This window comes from Callorhinus ursinus, unplaced genomic scaffold (assembly GCF_003265705.2).
Source record: "Callorhinus ursinus isolate GAN/ISIS: 27379988/994484 unplaced genomic scaffold, GSC_fseal_2.0 scaffold3, whole genome shotgun sequence".
In the NCBI taxonomy this organism is placed as follows: domain Eukaryota; kingdom Metazoa; phylum Chordata; class Mammalia; order Carnivora; family Otariidae; genus Callorhinus; species Callorhinus ursinus.
The window spans coordinates 1,219,965-1,243,071 of NW_027397065.1; the positions used below are offsets into that span (position 1 = coordinate 1,219,965).

Sequence of the window (23,107 nt, forward strand, 5' to 3'; positions counted from 1 at the left end):
TTGTTTTTACAGGTGCATACTAAATATTTTTCATTTGATCTATTCTGACAAGTTTTACTTCAGTTTTAGATGTTAAAACATCTTTGGGTTCTTGTCCTCTGCTGCTTCTCCTGAGGTGGCGCTTTGCACCCTCTTTTGGATTATGCCTTTGCCAGTGACATTGGGGAACTTTCCTCTAAAATGGCCTACTCTTGAATCCTCTTACACTGCTGGTGGGAATGCAAGCTGGTGCAGCCACTCTGGAAAACAGTATGGAGGTTCCTCAAGAAGATAAAAATAGAGCTACCCTACAACCCAGCAATTGCACTACTGGGTATTTACCCTAAAGATACAAATGTAGTGATCCGAAGGGGCACGTGCACCCCGATGTTTATAGCAGCAATGTCCACAATAGCCAAACTGTGGAAAGAGCCGAGATGTCCATCGACAGATGAATAAAGAAGATGTGGTTCATGTATACAATGGAATATTACTCAGCCATAAGAAAGGATGAATACCTACCATTTACATCAACGTGGATGGAATTGGAGAGTATTATGCTGAGCGAAAGAAGTCAATCACACACACACAAATATGCAGGCACACATGCATACATATTATGTCATGGGCAAGAAAAAGAAGAGTATAGTGGCAGAAAAAAACCTACCTAATTATAAACACTAAAAAATGTATAAAATACTGAAGGGACAAAATCAATTACTGCATATAGAATTAAAAGGGTTGGAAAAAAAAACTGGGAACCTAAAGAGGGGGAAAGTGGTCCTACTTACCTGCAAATGTACAGAAAACAGCACCTGAAGCTGTCAAACTATATAGAAAAAAGTATAAAGACTTAAAATAAGCATGGATAAATTCACAAAGCTGATGGGGAAAAATGATATGACAGAACAATCTATTTCATATCACTGTTTCCAAAGCAGGTGTTGATGGACAAAACATGTTTCAACAAGTAATGTTTCTCTCAACTGTTCTCAGCAGTGACTGAGATGAAATATTATTTAAAATGTGGTTTCCTGGGGCACCTGGGTGGCTCAGTCATTAAGCATCTGCCTTCGGCTCAGGTCATGGTCCCAGGGTCCTGGTATCGAGCCCTGAATCGGGCTCCCAGCTCGGCGGGAAGCCTCCTTCTCCCTCTCCCAATCCCCCTGCTTGTGTTCCCTCTCTTGCTGTCTCTCCCTCTGTCAAATAAATAAATAAAATTAAAAAATAAATAAATAAAATGTGGTTTCCTTTGCCCACTATTGTACGATTTAAACATTAGCTGATTGGTAAAAAAGGTAAGGAAGCATAATAATGTTTTCATTAGCATCTAAACTTATTTGAAAATTTGGGTATGTTCAATCTTTTTCTTTTTAAAGGAAATCTTTTTTTTTTTTTTTAAGATTTTATTTATTTGACACACAGAGAGAGATAGAGAGCACAAGCAGGGGGAGCGGCAGGCAGAGCGAGGAGAAGCAGGCTCTCTGCTGAGCAAGGAGCCCGATACAGGGCTCAATCCCAGGACCCTGGGATCGTGACCTGAGCCGAAGGCAGCCGCTTAACCGACTGAGCCACCCAGGCGCCCCGGGTATGTTCAATCTGTCCTACACTTTTAGCCCAGCCAAGTAATTTGACCTCTTGTTGTTTCTAATGAACCACAGCAAAAGAGATTTTAGAAAGTTAGACTTAAAAAAAACAAAACAAAACAAAAATTACTCATTGTGAGTAAAGAACAGAATTCATGTCAATAACTTATTACCACAAATAATCAAGCAGATCACTGGAAGGTACTTCTCTGGAAGCTGTGAAGGGGTGATCCGGGGCCATGATTTCCTCCTCTCCCTCCTAAGAGAGCAGCTCTCCTTGGCACTCAAATTGCTGTTTGAAAGCTTCAGGTTGTCTGGGAAGCAGAATGTGTTACAGGAAGGGATCTTGATGGTGCTCATTATATCTGACTAAAGGTCCAAGGTTCTGTGTGTGAGGGGGCCCCTTCATTTTTGAAGATACACACCACATATTAAAGGCTTGATTGACAACCTGAATGAGGCGGCGACTGTGCATGTGCAGATTTGGAAATGTTATCTGTGGCTCATGAGTCCCTTCAAATGTGTCACTCTAAAAATGACTTTCTCGGGGCACCTGGGTGGCTCAGTCGTTAAGCATCTGCCTTCAGCTCAGGTCATGATCTCAGGGTCCTGAGATTGAGCCCTGCATCAGGCTCCCTGCTTGCAAATCTGCTTCTCCCTCTGCCTGCCGCTCCCCCTGCTGTGTTCTGTTTCAAATAAATAAATAAAATCTTTAAAAAACTAAAAAAAGTTTAAAAAAATAAATAAAAATGACTTTCTCCTATGAGACAGTTTATGCCCCAAAACATACAATTTTAATGTTTTAATGCTTTGGCCTAGAACCCCTGTGGTCATGTTTTCCTGATAATAAGGTTTAAAATCCACTTTTCTTCCTCACATACTAACAAACATAGTAACATCACTTTACCAAATAATATGGAGAGGAATTGTGCTAGAAACTAAGAATGCTCAGTACAACCTGCCAAGACAATCCCCCAACTATAATGTCATAAGAATTGTGAGCTAATATTTGAGTGATCCATTTAAACAGATTTTATAGGCTAAAATAACAATTTTACAAGCCACTGTTAGTGAAAAATTTATAGCAATATGGTAATTTATGATCTTGGCCTCTTTTCTTGACTGTGCAAAGCCAATAAAGAAACATTAGCTACTTGGACAACCTTGAAACAGACTCCAGGAGTGTTATCCACAGCATGACCATTATGACCAAATCCTGCCACCAGATATCTTCCTAGAATGAAACAAAGGAAATTCATGTATTTTTTAACAGGACCATTTGTTCCCTTACTTTTGAGATTAGAAAGTTCTTTATGTACTTTTGATACGTTTGTTGTTGGATGTATGATTTGCAAATATTTTTGTCTAGTCTGTGGTTTGTATTTTCATCCTAAGATCTTTCAGAGTAAAATTTTTAAAAAGTCCAATATATCTTTTTGTTTTTTTGTGGAATGTACTTTTGGTGTATTGTCTAAAAGCTCTTCACCTGTTAAGTCATGAAGATACTCTGTTTTCTTCTACAAGTTTTATAGCTGTACATTTTATTCAGATACTATGATCCATTTTGAATTAATTTCTGTATAAGGTGTGAGATTTAGGTTGAGGTCCATTCTTTTTTGCAAATTAAACTTTAATTAAAATTAAACGATACTATTTATTGTAAAAACTATGCTTCCTCCGTTGAATTGCTTTTGTCTCTGTCAAAAGTCAGTTGATCTTACCTGTATAAGTCTGTTTATGGATTCTATTTTATTTATCTGTGTCTGCCCCTCCTTCAATACCACACCCTCTTGTGTGTAGCTACAAATTAAGTCTTATTACCAAGTTTTGTGATTCTTCCACCTTTTATTCTTCATTTTCAGTATTGTTTTAGCTATTCTAGTTCCTTTGCCTTTTCATATTAAATTTTAGAATTAGCTTTTTTTTTTTAAAGATTTTATTTATCTGAGAGAGCCAGAGAGCACACAAGCAGGGGAGTATCAGAGGGAGAGGAAGCAGGCTCCCCGCTGTGCAAGGAGCCCGATGTGGGACTCCATCCTAGGACCCGGGGATCATGACCTGAGCCGAAGGCAGACACTTAACCAACTGAGCCACCCAGGCGCCCCTAACTTTTCTATAAGAAAAAAACCATCTGCTGGAATTTTGCTTGTATTTTGCACCTAGGTGTCTCATTTCTCCCACCCTACAGCCTCCATGTGCAGTTGGGCACAGCCCAGGGCTGGGCACACACTTAATGCTGGATCAGGATCCAAGAAGGGACAACTTCTGTCACAAGGTGGTGGGGGATGGGGGCAGAATGAGCCATGAGGCAGATTTGTTTCAAAAACTTCAGGGTTTGGGGCATCAGAGGTGGATCTGTGTCAATCTATCAGTCACTTAGCTATAGGACCGGCATCCAGGGTGCACCCAGCAGAGAAGTGTGAGCCACTGTCACAGGTCATAACTCCCAGGTGTGTTGTTCTCTACAGGTTTGGCTGAGGTCTCAACAGGGCAGGAAACAGGACATACTGTAGAGGGGTGGGTGGGTGTTGGTGCCACCCCATCCTTTAGCCCTGCCTTCTCCCCCCTGCATGGTCAGGCAGCACCTCCTAGCTCCCCACACTGCACCTGACCCACAGCTGACCCCTGGGGATGGAATCTTGTGGCCCTTGGTCGCCTCTTGTGGTTCAGGCCCTGGTAGGGGTAGTGCGAGACCCAGAGATCTATTGGGTTGGGTCAGCTATGGCCATCCAAAAGCATCTGGTCAGCCTTTGAGAATGACTTAACCAATACCTGTTCAACTACATACACTAGTAAGCCCTGGAATAGAAATCAGTAACAGCCCATCTTATTACCAGTATAAATTATCAAATTAACATGTATCTCGTAAATTTATACAATGTTGTATGTCAGGGCGCCTGGTTGGCTCAGTCGGTTAAGCAACTGCCTTTGGCTCAGGTCATGATCCCGGGGTCCTGGGATGGAGCCCCACATTGGGCCTCCCCTGCTCACTTTGCGGGGAGCCTGCTTCTTCCTCTCCCTGCCACTCCTGCCTGTGCTCTCAAATAAAATCTTAAAAAAAAAAGTTCTATGTCAGACTTTGTATTTCAATTAAAACAAAAGCCACTTTCCATCCTTGTGGAAAGACAAATCACAACAATCATTCGTGGCAAGAATAAGCACAAGTGTGACATGTTTGGGGATCAGTGAGGTCTGAGATGGAAGCAGCAGGCGGCATGAGATACCTCCTGAAACTGCATGGGGAATGCCAAGTTTGAGCAAGGGAGAGATCAGTATTACTGGAGTAGGTTAAGGACCAGACAAAACACAGATCTCCTGTGCTGTGGAAAGGATCATGGTCTTGACCTTATGGGAAATGGAAAGCCAAAGAATTTCCATTTTCCAAGATCCTAAAACATAACCTAACACTAGGCTTTGATCAAAGAGCAAGTAACTCACATTTATTAATGCAGCCAACAGCAGTTCCTCTGATGAGGTTCAAGAAAGCTACTAAGTTTTATTTTAGACCTGAGATTTTACATTTTTTCTAAGGAAATTTTGAAACAATTTACAGACAGAACAAACTGATGGCTACCAGAGGGGAGGTAGATGGGGGAAGGGTAAAGTAAGTGATGGAGATTAAGGAGTATACTTGTCATGATGAGCACCAAGTGATGTATGGAATTTTTTAACCACTATGTTGTACACCCATCTTCCAACAACTATCAAGCTACAACCCTTCTCCACTATGCTGTACACCCATCTTCCAACAATTATCAAGCTACAACCATTCTCCACTAACTAATCACTTATACTTTGTGCCTTGAAATAAACCTCAAGGTCAAAATCTATTCACTTACTGACAAGGTCAGTACAAAGAGCATTTAGGCAATCTTTTATAGCTTAACACCCTTACTCTTAAACAAGTTTTTCTCCTCTGAGTCTTAATTTTCCAGGCATACACTTCCATTAATGCCTATCTAATCAATCACCCAGTGCCTTACTTGCTGTCATAAACACAGAATTACAACATGGATTGTGAACCTTTACTCAAATCCCAGAGCAGGGAGCAACTGGAGAGTAGGTAGGTCCCCAGGGAGATGGATCCCAGAATGTACATTACCATGGTTTCCCAACATGATTCCTGCTTTAAGTGCAGTGAGGGGATACCATGCATTTATTCCAGATTATCTGCTACTTTGTTTATTCCACGGAGAGGAGATTAACTGAATCCCATTTACTCTAGAGAATTCTGAATTCACAGTATTTCCACTCTCCTAAAATGGTAAGGCATACATTGCATCTCTGCAGTAAGGAAAATAAGACACAAAACATTTTTGGCTTACAAAAATTTATTATTGTCATGTTTTCACCATCAAAACTTAGGATCTTGGTCTTTCCTTCTTGCCTTTGTATAAGGCCAAAAGAGAGACATTGGCTACTTTGACAACCTTAAAGCGAACTCCAGGAATGTCACCGACAGCATGACCTTTGCGACCAAATCCAGCAACCAGAACCTCATCATTTTCCTGGAATAAAATCAACAGTTTACTTCTGGTGTCACTGGTAGTCACTAAAAATACCCATTCATTGTATAAAAAACTAGGAACAACCATCTCAGGACCAGAATCAAGACACACTTACCTCAATAAAATTCAAACAACCATCATTGGGTACAAAGGCTGTGATTTTTTTGCCATTCTTGATCAGTTGGACCCTGACACACTTCCTGATGGCAGAATTTGGCTGCTTGGCTTCAACTCCTCTAAAACATAAATGGCACAACACAGTGAGCTGCCTTTCTGAGAAGGGATACCTTTTAGTTTGTTAGGCATACAATTTATTAGAAATTATACTGTTTCAACCTTTTTAGTCTAATCCTAAATTAGCAAACTCGTGTTCTCAACCACGCTTTTCCTCAGTCTGGTACAAGAGGGAAAACATCTGGCCTCTTTACCAGCTGTAAAAAATATGTATCAAGAAATGGAGCTAGGAAGCTTGGATTCGAATCCTGTCAGTAAACTGGAGCCTTAAAAATTTGTAATTTGTAACCTCGGGCAAGAAACTTCTCTTTATCTTAGTTTTCCTAAGTACAAAGATGCGACTGATTTCAAAGGTTAAATAGTTGATGATGCCAAACGCTTAGAAGAGTTCCCACACATTTTTAAGCGCTCACAATGTCCCTTATTTTACTGTCACTTTTTCCGCCCTCAATGCAACACCAATTCATTACAAGCTAACACTCAGATTAAAAACCTTAGAGTTACCTAACCCCCAAACCCTCATGTTACTAACTTTCAAACACTGCTACAGAAAGACCTAGAATTTACCTCACCACTTCTTTAAATGTAGTTGAGATACCATAATAAAATAAACCTTGGAGGAGTTAACAGTGGTCTTTCACTTACACTTTTTCCAGCACAATTCCTTTTGCATGGGAAGCGCCTCCAAAGGGGTTGGCCTTCAGGGCTGTGCCCAAATGGGCTTTCTTGTACTGTTTATCATGCCACTTCTGATCTCGTCGGTGGCTGCGGAGCTTCCTGGCAGTACGGAGACCGCGACACTTACCTAAAAATAAAATCTCATTAATTCCCCCGTAAACACCCCAGTCATATTCCACATCTTGCAAGACCTTAGCCTCACCTGGACTACAAACCGATAGGCTCTTTCATCACACCTTAGCACATGATCCAAACCTCCAAGTTTCCCTCGAACCAACAAAGACGTGGACACAAGCGCTCCACTCGGTGCATTGTCCCAAAGCAATGAGCCCCCTCAACAACGCTCCGGGGCAGCACCGGCCACCCGACGTCCCTGATAAGGCGAATTCCGCGGCCTCTGCGCCGCATGGGCCCCTTCCGCACCAGGCCATGTGCCTGCGACAGGGGAGCTTCCCTGGCCTTCCCCATCGGGCCTCCCGGTGGCGTCCTCCTCACCGCTCTGTTTCTATCCGCCCGCCCGTCCCTGAGCCCCCGAATTCGGCTTGCGGTCCCCTCAGCCCGACCCCAAACAGCTCACCCATCCTGCCGGCGCCACGGGCCTAAGCAAAAGAAAGAAGCAGAGCAGGAAGGAGCCACAAACCCCTGCGAACAAGCTCCGCCCAGCCAAGGACCCATGCAGCTGTCTGCACAGTGCCTGGTCCGAAGCTGGCGCCCCTTGTTTGAAAACGACAAGTTTGCAACACTTTCCAGAATCTGTCTTATTTAGTTTGTGTGAAATTCAGTGGTACCGAACTTGCATTGTTGTTTATTTCGTTTTATGTCAATGCTAGAGACAGAAGAAATGTGGACTACCAATCCCAGAACTCTTTGCATGAGACTCGATCAAAGCGCAGGCGCTCTTGGCAAACCCACCGGGGCGGGGCTTAGTCTGAGCAAAGAGAGGTGACTCGTCCGGGGGGGGGGGGGGGGGAGTCGGGGGGGGGGGGGGGGGGGGGGTAAAGAGTGGTGCACTTCAAAAAAAATTACTGAAGGTATATGTTGTAGTAATTGGAGACACACCAGGCTTTTAAAACCAAAGCTGCCATTTATGGGTGGTTGTGCGACCTTGGACGATTCATTTAACTTTTTAAACTGAGGTTTCTCCTGTAGAATGAAATAGATTTGAGAGATTTCTGGCATGTTGGGTCATAATACAACTATTTTTTAAAATGTTTTCTTCGTGCCAGGCATTGTTCTAGGCTCTGAGGATACAGTAATTAAGAAGAGTAAAGAGGTGTGTTTTTATATTCTAGGTGCGAGAAGGCAGGGAAAAAAAATGTAAGTGTATTTAAAAATAAACAGGAAAGTTTTAAATACTGATAAGGGTTATAGAGAATATAAAATTGGTTAGGTGGCAGTGACTTGGGGATGGGGATGGCTACTCTGGAGTAGGGTGGTTTTAGAAGCCATCTTTGTGGAGATTATATTTGAGCTGAGATCCTAAAGAGAGGCAGCCATTTAGACACGTGTATGGGGTAGAGCTTTCAGAAGAAGGAGTCTCAGTAAGTCGAATGGGCTGGCACTTTTCCAGAACTGAAAGATCAGCGAAGGGGGGAGCTCAGTGAGTGAGTAGATGTGGCACTAGATGAGGTCTGTTTCTGCACCCGGAAACATGGAGCCTGTAGATCACAGTAAAAGCTTTGTTTACTTTTTGTATGGTTGAGTGCCATTGGAAAGTTTCGAGCAGGGAAGCAACAAGATAGGATTATTTTTATAGGATCACTCCGGCACTTGTGAGGAGAATAAGAGATGAATCTGTGAGGCCATTTGAGGGTGTTACAGTACTCCAGTTGCGATATATAATGATGGCTTTGACTGTCAGGTGGAAAAAAAAGTGGTTGGATAAGATAAATGGTTGAGCCAGTAGGATTTGCTGAGGACTGTAGGATGTGAGATTGGAGTTACGGTTTTCACCCTGAGCAATTGGGTGACTTGTGTTATTTATTGAGTGTGATATACTGGGAGAGAAACAGATTTAGAAGGGGAAATTAAGAGTTCTGTTATGGATGTGTATGTAAGTTTGGGTTACATCTGGGTAGGGATGGGAAGTAGGTAGTTGGGTATATGCATATGGAGCTCAGGGGAGTCATCAGTGAATAGACAGTATTGAAAGCCATGGCCCTAAGTAAGATCACTTAGGGGATGACTGTAGGTAGAAGAGAGAAAGGTTGCAGACCTAAGCCCTGGGCAAAACTTAGTGATGCAGAAGAGAGAGGCAGGTGAAGCAAAATAGACTGAGGATTAGCCAATGCTGTACTCTAATCAATGCCAAGTGAAGAAATAGAAGTGAGCAAGTGTGAAAAGGGGGTCAGATGAGGACTGAGAATTGTCTTGCATTTGGCAATGCAGAGGATATTGGTGACTTTGTCAAGTGGGGATCCATGCAATGGCAGAGATGTAAGCCTTATTGGATTGGAGCCAAGAGAATATGGGAAAGAAGGAAGTGTAGACAGCAATTATAGACATTCTTTTGGAAGGAATTTTTCTATAATCTGCAGAAAAAAGAGGTTCTATCAGGAGGAGGATGTGGAGTCAGGATGAGTTTGTTTAAGATGGCGGATTTTATGACATTTTTGTAGGGGATTGTTCCAGTAGAGAAGAAAAAATGGATTAGTTCATTAGGGAAAGGGGATAATTGCATAAACAGTTGCTTGAGGAGACTAGAGGGGTGCCCAAGTGGAGGAATTGATCTTAGGAATAATAACAGTTTATCTGTAGTAATAGAGAAGGAAGAGTCTGGGGTACAACTGCAAGTAAATTGGAAGACTTGTTGTTGGGGAGATGTGGAACTTCTCTTTTGATTGCTCTTTAATGAATTCAGCAAGGTCATTGACACAGAGCAAGAGTAGGGAAAAGACGTTGGAAGAGAGAGGATAAAGTGTGAAATCATCTAGAATAACACTATTTTTTAATTTTTTTTAGAATAACACTGTTTAAATAGTATTTAATACTATGTGCCACATACTGTTTAGGTGCCTTACATTTATTAACTCATTTAATTCTTATAACACTAAAAGGTGAATATTTTTATTATCCCCATTTTACTGAGGGATAGTGCCTTAGTCCATTCAGTTACTCTAACAAAATACTGTAGACTGGGTGGTATATAAATAACAGAAATTTATTTCTTGCCGTTCTGGAGATTGGGAAGTCCAAGATCAACATGCTGGCAGATTTGGTTTCTGGTGAGAGCTTACTTCTTGGTTCATAGACAGTTCTCTTGCTATAACCTGAAATAGCAGAAGGGCCAAGGCAGCTCTTTGGGGGTTCTATTTTATTTGTTTGCTTCTTTGTTTTTTCCAGTTTTATTGAGATATAACTGACATACTGGGGTCTTTTTATGAGGGCCCTAATCCCATTTGTGAGGACTGCACCCTTATGACCTAGTCATCTCCCAAAGGCCCCATCTACTAATAACATCACTGGGGAATAGGTTTCAATATATGAGTTTTACCTCCTAATCTAGAAGTGTGGGAGGATAGTTTGACAAGACAATATAGGAAGGTTGAACAGTTCTGAGGGCCCATTTGACACTGTAGTTAGAAAGTTACATCAGTCAGCATGATTTTGTGTATCTTCAGATTCATTCAATATAATGACTTCGTAGGCGGAGAGTTGGTTTTAACAGGGCTGGCGGTGGAATCTAGCCCGGTGAACGTGATGGAGGAAGGACAAGGGAGTTGAGGGTGATTGCGAAGAAGGGACTACAGTGAACCATGAGATTGAAGCTAGAGGAGTAAAGAGCTGGGAGTAGTCAGAACACTTCTGAAGACCTGGCCCTACCAGATAGGAGAAATTTCTACGAAGCTCAGCAAGATAGTTTTAGTACAGAAGTAGGTAAATTGACCAGTGAATACAATAGAGAGGCCAGCAAGAGACTCATGAATGTAGAATATTATTAAATAACAGAATTAGATGTTGGATCAGTGTATAAAGGGAGGACTGATGGAGCTGCACAAAATCTGGTTACTCAAAGTAAATTGGATCACCATGTCAGGCTAGAAACAAAATCAACTCCAGACAGATTGAGGACCTACATGTCAACAACAAAAATTTTAATTTCTTGATAGAAAGCAAAGATGGATATCTTCATGAACTTGGGAAAGGAAGATATTTCCGAATGGGATAAGGAGAAATGAATTACTGAATTACCTACAGTAAGGGACAAGGAAGGACTCGGCTGTATTGCTTAGGGACAGACTTCAGAATAACTATGATACTATTGTGTTTTCTGGGAGGTTTTTTTTAAAGATTTATTAATTTTAGAGAGAGGCAGAGGGATAGGGAGAGAGAATCTTAAGCAGGCTTCATGCTCAGTGTGGAGCCTGACACAGGCTCTGACATCTCACAACCCTGACATCATGACCTGAGCCAAAATCAAGAGTTGGATGCTTAACCGACTGAATGAGCCACCCAGGTGCCCCTCCTCTTTTTAATAATTGCTTCATAAAGCTGTTCAGACTTTCTGTTATGCATGAATATATGAATGTTTATGTTGTTGGGAATTGAATTCAATTTCATTAGGAAGTGTTATACTATTCAAGTTATTTATTCTTGAGTGAGTTTTGGTAATGTGTACCTTTCGAGGAAAGTGTCCATTTTGTCTAAGTTGTCAAATATATGGCCATAAAGTTATTTGTAATATTCCTTTATAATCTTTTTAATATCTGTAGATTCATAGTGATGTCCCATCTTCCATTCCTAATACTGGTAAGTTGTGTCTTCCCTCTCTTTTTCTTGGTCCGCTAGAAATTTATTAATCTTGTTGATCTGTTCAAAGAACCAGCTTTTGCTTTAACTGATTTTCTCTATTTCTCTGTTTTCAATTTTATTGATTTCTGGTCTTTTGTGTATTATATACTTTCTTCTGCTTGCTTTGAATTTAAATTTACTCTTCCTTTTCCAGGTTTTCAAAGTGAAAGCTTAGGCCATTGATCTGAGACTTTTGTTCTTTTCTGTATATTTAATGGTATAAATATCTAAGCACTGCTTGAGCTGCATGCCACGAGCTTTGGTATGTTATATTCTAGTTTTGTTTTTGTTTTGTTGTAGATTTTATTCATTCATTTGAAAAAGAGAGAGAGAGCCTGAGCAGGAGGAGGGGCAGAGGGAGAGGGACAAGCAGACTCCCTGCTGAGCAGGGAGCCTAGTACACGGTCTGATCCCAGGACTCTTTGAGATCATGACCTCAGCCACAGTCAAATACTTAACCAACTGAGCCACCCAGGCACCCCTGTTATATTCTAATCTGAATTTGATTCAAAACATTTACTAACTTCCCCTTTGAACAGTGGATTATTTAAAATTGTGTTTCTTAATTTCCAAATATTTGGGGACTTTCCAAATATCTGTATTGTTCATTTCTTTCTCTTTTTTTAAAGATTTTATTTATTTGACACAGAGAGAGATAGTGAGAGCAGGAACACAAGCAGGGGGAGTGGGAGAGGGAGAAGCTGGCTTCCCGCGGAGCAGGGAGCCCAATGCGGGGCTCGATCCCAGGATCCTGGGACCATGACCTGAGCCGAAGATGCTTGATGACTGAGCCACCCAGGTGCCCCTGTGTTGTTCATTTCTAGTTTAATTCCATTATGATCTAAGAACAGACATTTTCTTTTACTTTAAAAAATTTTTGTTGAGGTTTGCTTTATAGCCCAGAATATAGTCACGCATGGTGAATGTTCCATGTACACTTGAAAAGAAAATATTTTCTGCTGATATTGGGAAGAATGTTTTATAAGTATTAATTAGCCCATAGTGGTTGATAGTGCAGTTCAGGTCTTCTGCATCCTGTATTCAAGATGATAATAGTGATGAGAGGTGGGAGTGGGGATCATAGTTGGATGTTGGGTTATGGTTTATTTTAGGTAGTGAGTTTAATTATTATATTATTATAAAAACAAATAACAAATGAGGCGTAAACCGATGGTCAAAGTGTGTTATGAATGAAGGATTTTGATTACTATGGCTAAGAAAAGGAAAAAAAAGGATTTCATTTTTGTTTTTGGAGTTCTGAGTTTTTCATTTCCTGTTAAAGCATTTATTACTTAATTTGAAGCCTGAAAAGAGAAGGAATTTTATTTGACCTTGGGCCTAAATTTCTTAAAAGGGCCCTAAACAAGAATCGGGTTTAGGAATTAGAGGGGAAAAAAGAAGGCTGCCAAGCAGAGCAAGTCAGCAGGAGACTAGAGGGAGGTGAAGTTAGAGACTTGGACAGGGCCAGCTCAAGTCCAACTTGCAGGCCAGGATAAGGGGTTTGCACTTTATTCTGAATATGATGAGAAGCCAGCCACTGAAGGGCTTCAAGTAAGAGAGTGACAAGATCTGATCTACATTTTTTTTTAAAGATTTATGTATTTATTTTAGAGACAGAGGGAGCACGTGTGCATGGTCAGAGAGCGGGGGGAGGGGCAGAGGGACAGGGAGAGAGTGGGAGAGAAGCCGACTCCCCACTGAGTGGGAGCCCAATGCAGGGCTCGATCTCACGACCTTGAGTTCATGACCTGAACCAAAATCAAGAGTCACACACTTAACTGACTGAGCCACCCAGGCGCCCTGATCTAATCTACGTTTTTAAAATATCATTGTGCCTGCTATGGAAGGGCACTACGAAGGGGCAAGAGAGGATTTGGTTTAGCCAAAGAGGGGACCGACGCGATAGCACCAGTCATTGGAGATGAAGAGATGTCATAAAATTGCCAGTGTAATTGGGACGTAGATCCTGATGGAAAGAGCAAAATCACTGACATCACCAGCACCACCGTCTGTAATAGGGTTTTGAGAGCTATTTCGGTGCCAGGCATAGGACTTCACATGCCTAATTTTTCTTAGTCCTCAAAACAGCACCTGTGTGGTAGGTGCTGTTATTAGCCCTGTTTTACAGAGAGGAAATTGAAACTTAAAGAAGTTAACTTACTTAACCAGAACATGTTTATTCATTTCCAGATTAGTTATAAAAGCAAAGTCTTGGTTTTTAAGGAATTTAGAAGAAAAAACTTTAATGAATGTTAAGTAAATAAGGCACAAAATTAACGAAAACAATTTTCTAGCCAGCAAAGTATCAGGAGAAATCAAGGATACAGTTCTTAAGATTACAGTATTCTTATTATAAGTTGCAACATGACATCTATAGTTTGTCAGAGGTATATGGAAACTGATAGACACTTTGTTATGAAAGAATTGTGTTTGGTAATTCTTGAAATGTTGGGGAAGTAGGGACAAGAAGGAGAACAAGTGTTTCCCTTTTCTAGTATTTCCTTCCGAGTAGAAGGAGTTAAATTAGTGTAACTCCTTATTTCTCTGCCAGTTTACCCATGCTGTGCCAGCTAAGGATGACATCTGTGGTAAATCAGGAAAAATAGTCTAGGTATGTTCAGCTTTTTTTTTTCCTTTTTGAGACCCAGCCTCCCCATGGAGTATACCTTTCCCTTTTCTTCTGGGGTAAGCCTCTCTTCCTTCTTGAGAGCCCACTGCTGCCACGACTGCAGTCATGTCCATCTTCTGTGGAAGGGGGTTTGGTTACGGTCCATTTTGTTTCTGCACCAAGCTTCATCTGCCTTCTTGGCCTTTCACAGTAATGAGGGTGGTATTTTGGTCTCTACTTGTCTTCCCCCTTGTTTTATTTCCCAGTTGGTTTAGCACTCAGGTGGGGCGGAGAGGTAGTATTATTTGACTTATCTCAGAGTCCCCCCACCCCCCTAACTAAGAAAAAAAACTGGTCTTCATAAATTAGATCAGTCGATGAGATTCATGTCAAGGATGATGCTGATTCTTTGTACCATATGAAAGAGAAGTTAGCTTTTTGGCGAGAGCAGCCAAGGGTTTTAACAATGTTGACTATTTATATTGGAGCATTTAGAATAGTTAGAAATGACTCCAAGTGTTTTAACTATAAAAATTGAGGTATTAGTTGCTATGGAAATGTGACAAGTTGAAACAACAGCTTTAAGTGAGAAAGAAGAAGCAGTAAGAATAAGACCGATGATTACAGGCTCTGTAAAACTACTAGTGATGAATGTTGAGTGCTTCATTTCACCTGATTAAATTATTAAACACAATTTTTCCCTTAACCAAAATGAATGAGATTTCTTATTCTCTCATTGTAGCTACTTTTGGTGCAGTGAATATTTCCTCTCATAACTATTCCAAGGGGGAACTAAAGAAATATGTGTGTATTACCATATAAACATAACAGTATTCAAGCCTGGTCTTTAAAATCTTGTTATTATAATTAAACCTCTGGGTAGGATCTAGGGGGGATTGACAACACTGTTCTTTGATGCCCTTTGTGAAGTTCCTGGAAGGGAGTTACCATTTTAATATGCATATTGAAAGTTATTCTCCAGGTATTCTCTAACTTGGCTGAGAACCAACCAAAGAAAATAGGCTTTTATTTCAGCAGGGACCTTTGAGTTGTAAGAAATGATAAGAGATAATTTTACTCCCTAGGAACAGAAAGATAATTTCTTTCACTCAGTATAATATTAGGTTTAAAATCTCATTCCCTGGAGAGATTTAAAGAATCCGGTATATGGGCCACATCTGTGCTCTCTGAGGACCAGCTGATCTTCAGTGATGGGGAATGGCCAGGGGACAGTCTTCCAGCTTTTGCATTCCATGGTAAAATGAAATTTCACTAGGACTATTTCTAGAGTATTTAAATGTGATAATGTATAAGTTCTTGTAATATAAATATAAAAACTCCTGTAAAAGTAAATGTGCATTTTTATATCCCTAAAATGTTATTTCTTAAAGGACTTTAAAGAAGGTAAAACAGGATTTCCGCCCTCCCTTAAATTAAAAGAAAAAAAGAACAAGAGAGAAAAACGAGTGAGGAACTAGAGGAAGAGAGGAAGAAAAGAAATGAGGGGTTCTGGGTTTATATAGGTACAAAAAGGACAGGAGGAATTTTTCCACCGATTTAACACTGTTGGTTCTAGCAGTCGTTACTGATTATTAAGATAACCCAAATGAATGAATCTGTAACGATTTCATAGATATGGTCATTTTTCATTTTTAAAGTAGTGTTATTCAATTTATTTAAACTAAAAAAAAACAAAAACAAAAACAGAAAAACCCTGTTTACCCATTTTTCCCATCCTCCCCTACCCTGTGCCCCTGGTAACCACCAGTCTGTTCTCTGTATCTATGAGCTTGGTTGTTTTGTTTTGTTTTTTACATTCCACATACAAGAGAGATTATATGGCATTTGTCTTTCTCTAACTTTTTTCACTTCGCTTAATGCCCTTGAGGTCCATCCCTGTTGCTGCAAATGGAAAGATTTCATTCTTTTTTATGGTTGAATAGTATTCCATTGTGTATAATATTCCATATAAATATACCATAATTTCTTTATCCATTTATTCATCATAGTTAAACACCTCCCAATGTAGAAACCTACATAGATGTGTGTGTTAAATTAGATGCCTGCCCCTCAGGTCAAGGTTTTAATATAAGGGTGAGTCCATCTGAGTGAAAGAGACCTTCAAGGGCCATTTCTTAGATCACTACTGTCTTGTGGGTTTTGAACATGAACCCCACTGGTTTTCAAAATTGGATGTTTTGGGAGTTCATCTCTCAAGTACATGTCTTAAAGGTTGAGGTGTCCAGTATGGAATTCAAACTCTTTACTACTCAGGAAGAAGCTCTGGGTTTGAGTCCCCCCCGCCCCGGGTTGTGGGTAGCCACACCCGGGTTGGTGTCCCAGCCTCTCCTACACACTTTGATTTGGTTTTCTTCTCATTTGCCTGATGTGTAATCATCACTCAGCCAGGCTTTAGGTTTTTTTTTAAATAAGAACTTGTTCCATATGTAGTGGTAGACTCAGCCTGTCTGTGGGAGGAAATGAGTTGAAGATCTTAGAAAATAAACATCTTAAAACCAGAACCCCACTATGAATATCATTTCTCGTAGTATAGAATGCTCATTTGCCAAAGAGTATTTAAAATTTACTCGGATAGGTTTTTTAAGTTAAAATTTCCAATGATATTAAAATTTACTCAGACAGGTTTTAAGTTAAAATTTCCAAACTTAACATGTTAACTATTTAGAAGACAACATCTTGGATTTGTAGCAGGTAGTTATATACAATGCTCTCTTTGCAACCAAGCATGCTGATTAATTTTTGTCCAAAGAATCTATTTTGCACTTATTATAAATGATGGCCTGAACTGTAGGACAACATCAAAATAGCACATATTCTCAATATGAGTTTTACTTTAGTGAATTAAAACTCGGTCTCTGGTGAGGTGGGGACCTGCATGTTCCTAATGAGCGTTTTTGAGCGTGTTGGAGATCTTTTCTTCCTTAGGATCCAGGTCTGTTAGGTTCTCCCTAATACTTAAATCCTCCTTTCCTAGTCCATGCCTCTAATTATCACACTAAATTTGGTACTTAGTAAACCCTTAAAGTTTCTTTTGCACTGTAACTAACAGAAACCCATTTCAGGCTGTGTTAAGAACAAAAGGCAAGTTACTGGAAGGACATTGGGATAAGTTACAGACTTCAGTAGCAAGAGATACCTACTGACCTCATGAGAGAGTAGAATCAGGAATTGGAATGCCGCTTCAAACTCTTCAAAAAAGAGTTCATTATGTCTCATCTCTTATCTCTTAATCTGTTATATAACTGCCTCCCTCTACCCCTCAGCCATTGCTTGGAGTGAAGGTGTGGCTAATATCAGTGGAGGTCACTGGATTGCTATGTGAAACATTCCAGGTGTTTACCCCAGCAGTTATGTGCTCACATTTCTGTACATCACTGGGCTAGGAGCCTCAGTGGGGTGAGGCCTAGGTCTTTTTCATCTTGTATTCCTGGCATGTAGCATACGGCAATGAATATTTGTCTAATGAACAAATTTATGAAAGAGCAGGACTCTTGTCTCAGCTTAGCTTGAGAACCAAAAACATAAATATATGCCACTAATTTGGTATATTATTTGTGTTCCAAGAAGTCAAAGGGGAATCAAAAGTAAGAAAAATTAACATTTAAATCAAAAGCACTTATTTCATTTACTAACCTGATTCTAATCAACTCAGAAGTTGATTTGATGAAAATTAGGAGAAATCATGGCAGCAATTAGGCTCTGAACCTAATAAAGCTCCTGTATTAGTCTGGATTCTCCAGAGAAAACCAAATATATATATATATATATATATATATATATATATATATATATATATCCATGCATGTGTATATGAAATTAATCCTAATTAATCCTATATTAATTCTATATATGATTTATTATAGGAGTTGGCTCATGCACTTATGAAGGCTGAGAAATTCCAGTATCTGTTGTTAGCAAGCTGGAGACCCAGGAGAGCCAATTGTATAGTTCCAGTCTTAGTGAGTCTGAAGGCAGGAGAAGACTGAATTCCCTGCTCCAAGACAGGTAGAGAAAGTGAAGTCTCCCTTACTCCACTTTTTTATCCTATTCAGGCCTTCAATGGATTGGATGAGGCCCACTCATATTGGGGAAGGTGATATGCTTTACTCAGTCTACTGATACAAATACCAATCTCATTTAGGAACACTGTCAGAGAAACAGCCAGAATAATGTTTAACCAAATACCTGGGCACCTTGTGTCCCAGTCAAGTTGACATATATTAACCTACACAGAGTCACACTCCCTATAAGGGGCAAGAAGTGCATAGGCCGGTATTTTGCTAATGAACTGATGTAACTTGGATTTTGTATATTTGCATTTTCAAGCTATGGAATTTGACGAAATACTTGAATTAGTTGATTTTCTAGTTACGTTTGCCTAAATACTCAGGCCCTGGGAGTCATGACCATGTGGCATGAAGTAAGAATTAATTATGTGGCATTTTTGATAGGCTTATTCATTACCCTGTACATTTTATTGAGCATCATCTAGGACCAGCAGTAGCCAAGGCTCTAGGTGTATCAGTTAGTTAGATGCAGTCCCTGCTGTCTTGGAGCAGGCCTTCCGGTGAAGAAACATACTGTAGATAGGTAACAAGAAAATAAATGTCTCATACAAAGGTGATATATGTTATGATGAGGGTGAACAGAATGCAGGGAGAGTTAGGAGGGTATGAGGGGATCTCTACAGATGGAACAATATGTACAGTTACTGAGGTGCAAAAAAGTTGGCATGTGGAGGGTGTTGAGAAAAATCCAAGCCAGTGTGCTGGAACATGGTATGGAGAAGGATTGCATAAAACGAAGCAAGAGAGACCAGCAAGGGCCAGATCATGGAGGTCTTTGAAGGAGGTGGATGGATTTGGATTTTGAATCAATGTGCGAAGACCATTGCGATTGATATGAACATTTGACTACTGTGATTTTTGGTCTGAGAGCATTTGGATGATTGGAGATTGTGGTCTGGCAAATGCTAGTTGTTCCTTCAGGCAAATATTATAATTAAGTCAGAGGCATTTTTTTTCCTTATGATAATACAATTCTATATGATCACGAATGATACTGGGAAGATAGATTTGTGATATTCAGATTTGCAGGTAACAGTAATATATCGTAAATCAGAAAATGAAGCGAATACAAGGTATTTTCAGTTGAAAAGAAGGCAGCATGGATGTACAATCTCCTGTTCTCTCATGAAAACTGTTGGGATATTTTCCATGCCCCTCTGCATTTTCTGCATATCTTATGCGTGAGTCACTAACTGTTTTTTGTTTTGGAGTATCTTTAGGATGCATGTATAGTGAATGGCCTTGAAAGGTAGAAATAGTGTCTTCCTCTTACAAAGGGCAGGTTTACTTATAGCCTTGGAAACTCAGGGTTTCTGTCCTGAAATGAAACCCACTGTGTGTACAAGCATCCATGTGGGCCCAGCTGTATTGCTCTATGAGCAAGGGAAATTGACGCAATATACTGATGCTCATGCTGCTTGCTTCTGTGTGAGTAATAGAGTTCTTTGTCTCTGACCCTGGAGTCTGTGTCTTCTGCCAGCATCAGTGAAACTGGCAGCTACCTTCTTAGCTTATCAATTAGTTAAATGTAAGACCCTTCACAGTTCTGGACAGGGACCCTTCAGCCATCTGAGCAGGGAAGTATAATGCCAGGCAGGTGATATCCTAGCGCTTTACAGCCTGCAAGTTATCACATTAACATTTTTGTCACTGCTTTTCTCTAAAGTCACAAGATGAGCTATTCCCTGACAACTACATCTTAAGTGTGACTTCTGTTTTAAAATACATGTGTGAAACCTACAACACTAGTTATTTTACCTTAAATATTCTTTTTTTAAAGATTTTATTTATTAGAGAGAGAGCACAAACAGGGGGAGCGGCAGGCAGAGGGAGAAGCAGACTCCCCGCTGAGCAGGGAGCCCGATGCAGGACTCGATCTCAGGACCCTGGGATCATGACCTGAGCCGAAGGCAGATGCTTAACTATCTGAGCCACCCAGGTGCCCCTACCTTAGATATTCCTTAACCAAGTGGAAGAAAATGTCAACAACAGAAAGATTGCTATGTTGAAATTTTAGGATGATCAAGTCATAAAATATATTAAAATGAAATATATTACACATAAATATATTAAAATGAAAATGAAAGTGATTTAAAATTTAAAATTTTGTATATGTTTGTGTGTATGAAAATATAACTGAAGCATATTTCCATGGAAGGATTGTTACATGATAAGCACTAAGGAGCTTACAGTCTGGTTTGAGTGTTAACAGAATCATTATTATTACAGTGCCTATCTTCGTGGGCTTGGTTTCTTACCTTCCCCTGACCAGAAATTTGAGGAGCAATGGGTCAGACACTGCTGCTGCTGCCAAGAGACTATGAGGTATTGCTCTGGCAGCTGGAGGAAATATTTTATATTTGTACTGTCCAGTACAATGGCCCCTAGCCACGGGTGGTTACTGACCACTTGAGATTTTGGTTAGTTCGAATTGAGATGTACGTAAATGTAAATTATATACCAGATTTCAGACTTAGAGCAGAAAAAGAAGGTAAAATATCTCATTAATAATTATGTTTGAAATAATATTTAAATGTTAGGTTAAAGAAAAAATATTAAAACTATTTTCACCTGTTGACTTGTACTTCTTTCAGTGTGGCTACTAGAAAATTTTAAATTACATATGTAGCTCTCAGTCTATTTCTGTTGAACAATGCTATTCTAAGTCCTTGCTACTCACAGGACATTTGGCAGGCAAGCAGCATCAGCATCATGTGGAAGCCTGTGAGAAACAGAGAAGCTCTCGGCCCCACCCCAGACCTACTGGATCAGAATTTGCATTTTAACAAAATCTCACATGATTTGTATGCATGTTAAAATTTGAGTAGCAGAAAGCTCTAAGACAAGGATTGCCAGATTTAGCAAATAAAAATATAAGATGTCCAGTTAAATTTAATTTCAATAAACAGCAAATGATTTGTTTAAGTATGGTATGTCTAAATATTGCACGTAACATACTTATTATTAAAATTATTGCTTTTTTGAAATTCAGATGTTACCAGGTGTCCTGTATTTTATTTGGCAAACCTGCCTAAGACTAAATTCCTCCTTTCCAGACCTGTCTTGCTACCTGAAATTCCACCTAATCAGGAAAAAGGCAGAAAGGTAAAAGACACAGCAGGTGGAAGTTGGGTAAAATGAAAGAACAGAGAAGGAAAGGAAATGGGAAGTAGGAATAAGATGGGCATGGAAAGGCAACATTGATAGTGGTGACCTTTTCTATTTTATAATATTTCTTAGCATCTTTCTTTGTTATTTCTCCATCTCGATCTCCACCCCCTAGCCCCCCCCACCCATCCCTAGTCATTGTGCTTTCATCACCTCTTCTCATTTTCTGTAGGGCTCCTTAGAGCTATGTTAGAAGACGGTGTGTGTGCAAAGTGGATAGTAAGGAAGGGGAGTATGTCCTTTGGGTCAAGTCCCCAGACTTCCTATAATCCATCGTCTCTGAAATGTCACTTACAAATAGCCCCTTTCAGCTACCAGTACTTTGCCATTAAAGAGATCAAGGTTCTTAAGTGCCAAAAATGCTGACACTTTCGTTTTGGAGGATTTTCTTTATTGTGGCATTTTAATTGTATTTTTTAAATGTAAAATAACTTTTCAGGATTTTGTTGTTTGGTTTGTGTTTTTGCACACATTTTAGGTGGCAGGGGAGTGGGAGTGGAGACTCGCAAGGAGGAAATAACAATAGATAATCTTTATTTAGCTAGGCATTGAAGTAAGAAAAGGTTTTCATCTATTATATTTATTTATTTAAAATTTTATTTTATTGTATTAAGAACACTTAACATGAGATCCACCCTCTTAACAAATTTTTAAGTGCATAATACCGCATTGTTAACCGTAGGTACAATCTTGTACAGCTTATCTCCAGAATTTATTAATCTTGCACAACTGAAATTTTACACCCAGTGATTGGTAACTTCCTATTTTCTCCTCCCTCTCCTGCCCCCCAACCCCTGGAAACCACGATTTCCACTCTTTGATTCTATGCTATGCCTATTCTAGATACTTTATATAAATGCAATCATGTGGTATTTAAGACTGGCTTATTTCAGTTATAATAATGTCTTCAGGGTTCATTCATGTCACATATTGCAGAATTTCCTTTTTTAAAGGCTGCAAAGTATTCCTTTGTATGTATATACTGCATATTCTTTATCCATTCATCCATCCGCAGACACTTAGGTTGTTTTTCCATCTTGGCTATTGTGAATATCGGTGCTGCAGTGAATATGGAAGCACTAATATTTCTTTGAAATCCTGATATCAAGTATTTTGGGTAAATACCCAGCAGTGTAATTGCTGGATCATAAGGTAGTTCTATTTTTAATATTTTGAGGCATATCCATATTGTTTTCCACAGCAACTGTACTATTTTGTATTCCTACCAGCAGTGTACAATCCAATTTCTCCACATCTTTGCCAACACTTGTCTGTTCACTTTCTTCCTTCCTTCCTGCCTGCTTGCTTGCCTGCTTGCTTTCTCTCTCTCTCTCTCTTTCTTTCTTTCTCTCCTCCTCCCTTCCTTCTTTCCTTCCTTCCTTCCTTCCTTCCTTCCTCCCTCCCTCCCTCCCTCCCTTCTTTCCTTCCTTCCTTCCTTCCTTCCTTCCTTCCTTCCTTCCTTCCTTC

The 23,107-nt window shown here is 39.9% G+C and overlaps 3 protein-coding genes across 12 annotated transcripts in view; 2 read left to right on the forward strand and 1 right to left on the reverse strand.

The window, feature by feature from the left end:
* The window catches only part of ATG10 (autophagy related 10), a 236,221-nt gene extending 232,755 nt beyond the window's left edge, over positions 1–3,466 (forward strand). For 7 of the 9 annotated variants that reach the window (XM_073887596.1, XM_073887585.1, XM_025866728.2 and 4 more), the window contains one exon: positions 13–3,466. Coding sequence is in view for 2 of the 9 variants with exons in the window: in XM_073887575.1 (XP_073743676.1) it covers positions 13–76 (64 nt within the window). In the remaining 7 variants the exon portion in view is untranslated. The remainder of the gene's footprint in view (positions 1–12) is intronic. The other 2 variants (XM_073887567.1, XM_073887586.1) reach the window with 1 other exon arrangement.
* Positions 3,467–5,878: 2,412 nt separating this feature from the next.
* On the reverse strand, positions 5,879–7,656 carry RPS23 (ribosomal protein S23). Its single transcript, XM_025866729.2, has 4 exons — positions 7,563–7,656; positions 6,953–7,112; positions 6,189–6,309; positions 5,879–6,073 (listed from the first exon to the last, which is right to left on the reverse strand). The coding sequence occupies exons 1-4, from the start codon at positions 7,564–7,566 to the stop codon at positions 5,927–5,929; spliced, it is 432 nt and encodes a 143-aa protein (XP_025722514.1). The 5' UTR covers positions 7,567–7,656; the 3' UTR covers positions 5,879–5,926.
* Positions 7,657–7,979: 323 nt separating this feature from the next.
* Positions 7,980–23,107, forward strand: part of LOC112819899 (V-type proton ATPase subunit S1-like protein) — a 44,146-nt gene continuing 29,018 nt past the window's right edge. The window contains exons 1-3 of one of the 2 annotated variants that reach the window (XM_073887564.1): positions 7,980–8,016; positions 10,167–10,209; positions 11,698–11,734. Coding sequence is in view for 1 of the 2 variants with exons in the window: in XM_073887562.1 (XP_073743663.1) it covers positions 11,429–11,441 (13 nt within the window). In the remaining variant the exon portion in view is untranslated. Of the gene's footprint in view, positions 8,017–10,166; positions 10,210–11,319; positions 11,442–11,697; positions 11,735–23,107 lie in introns of those variants that run through there. The other variant, XM_073887562.1, reaches the window with a different exon arrangement.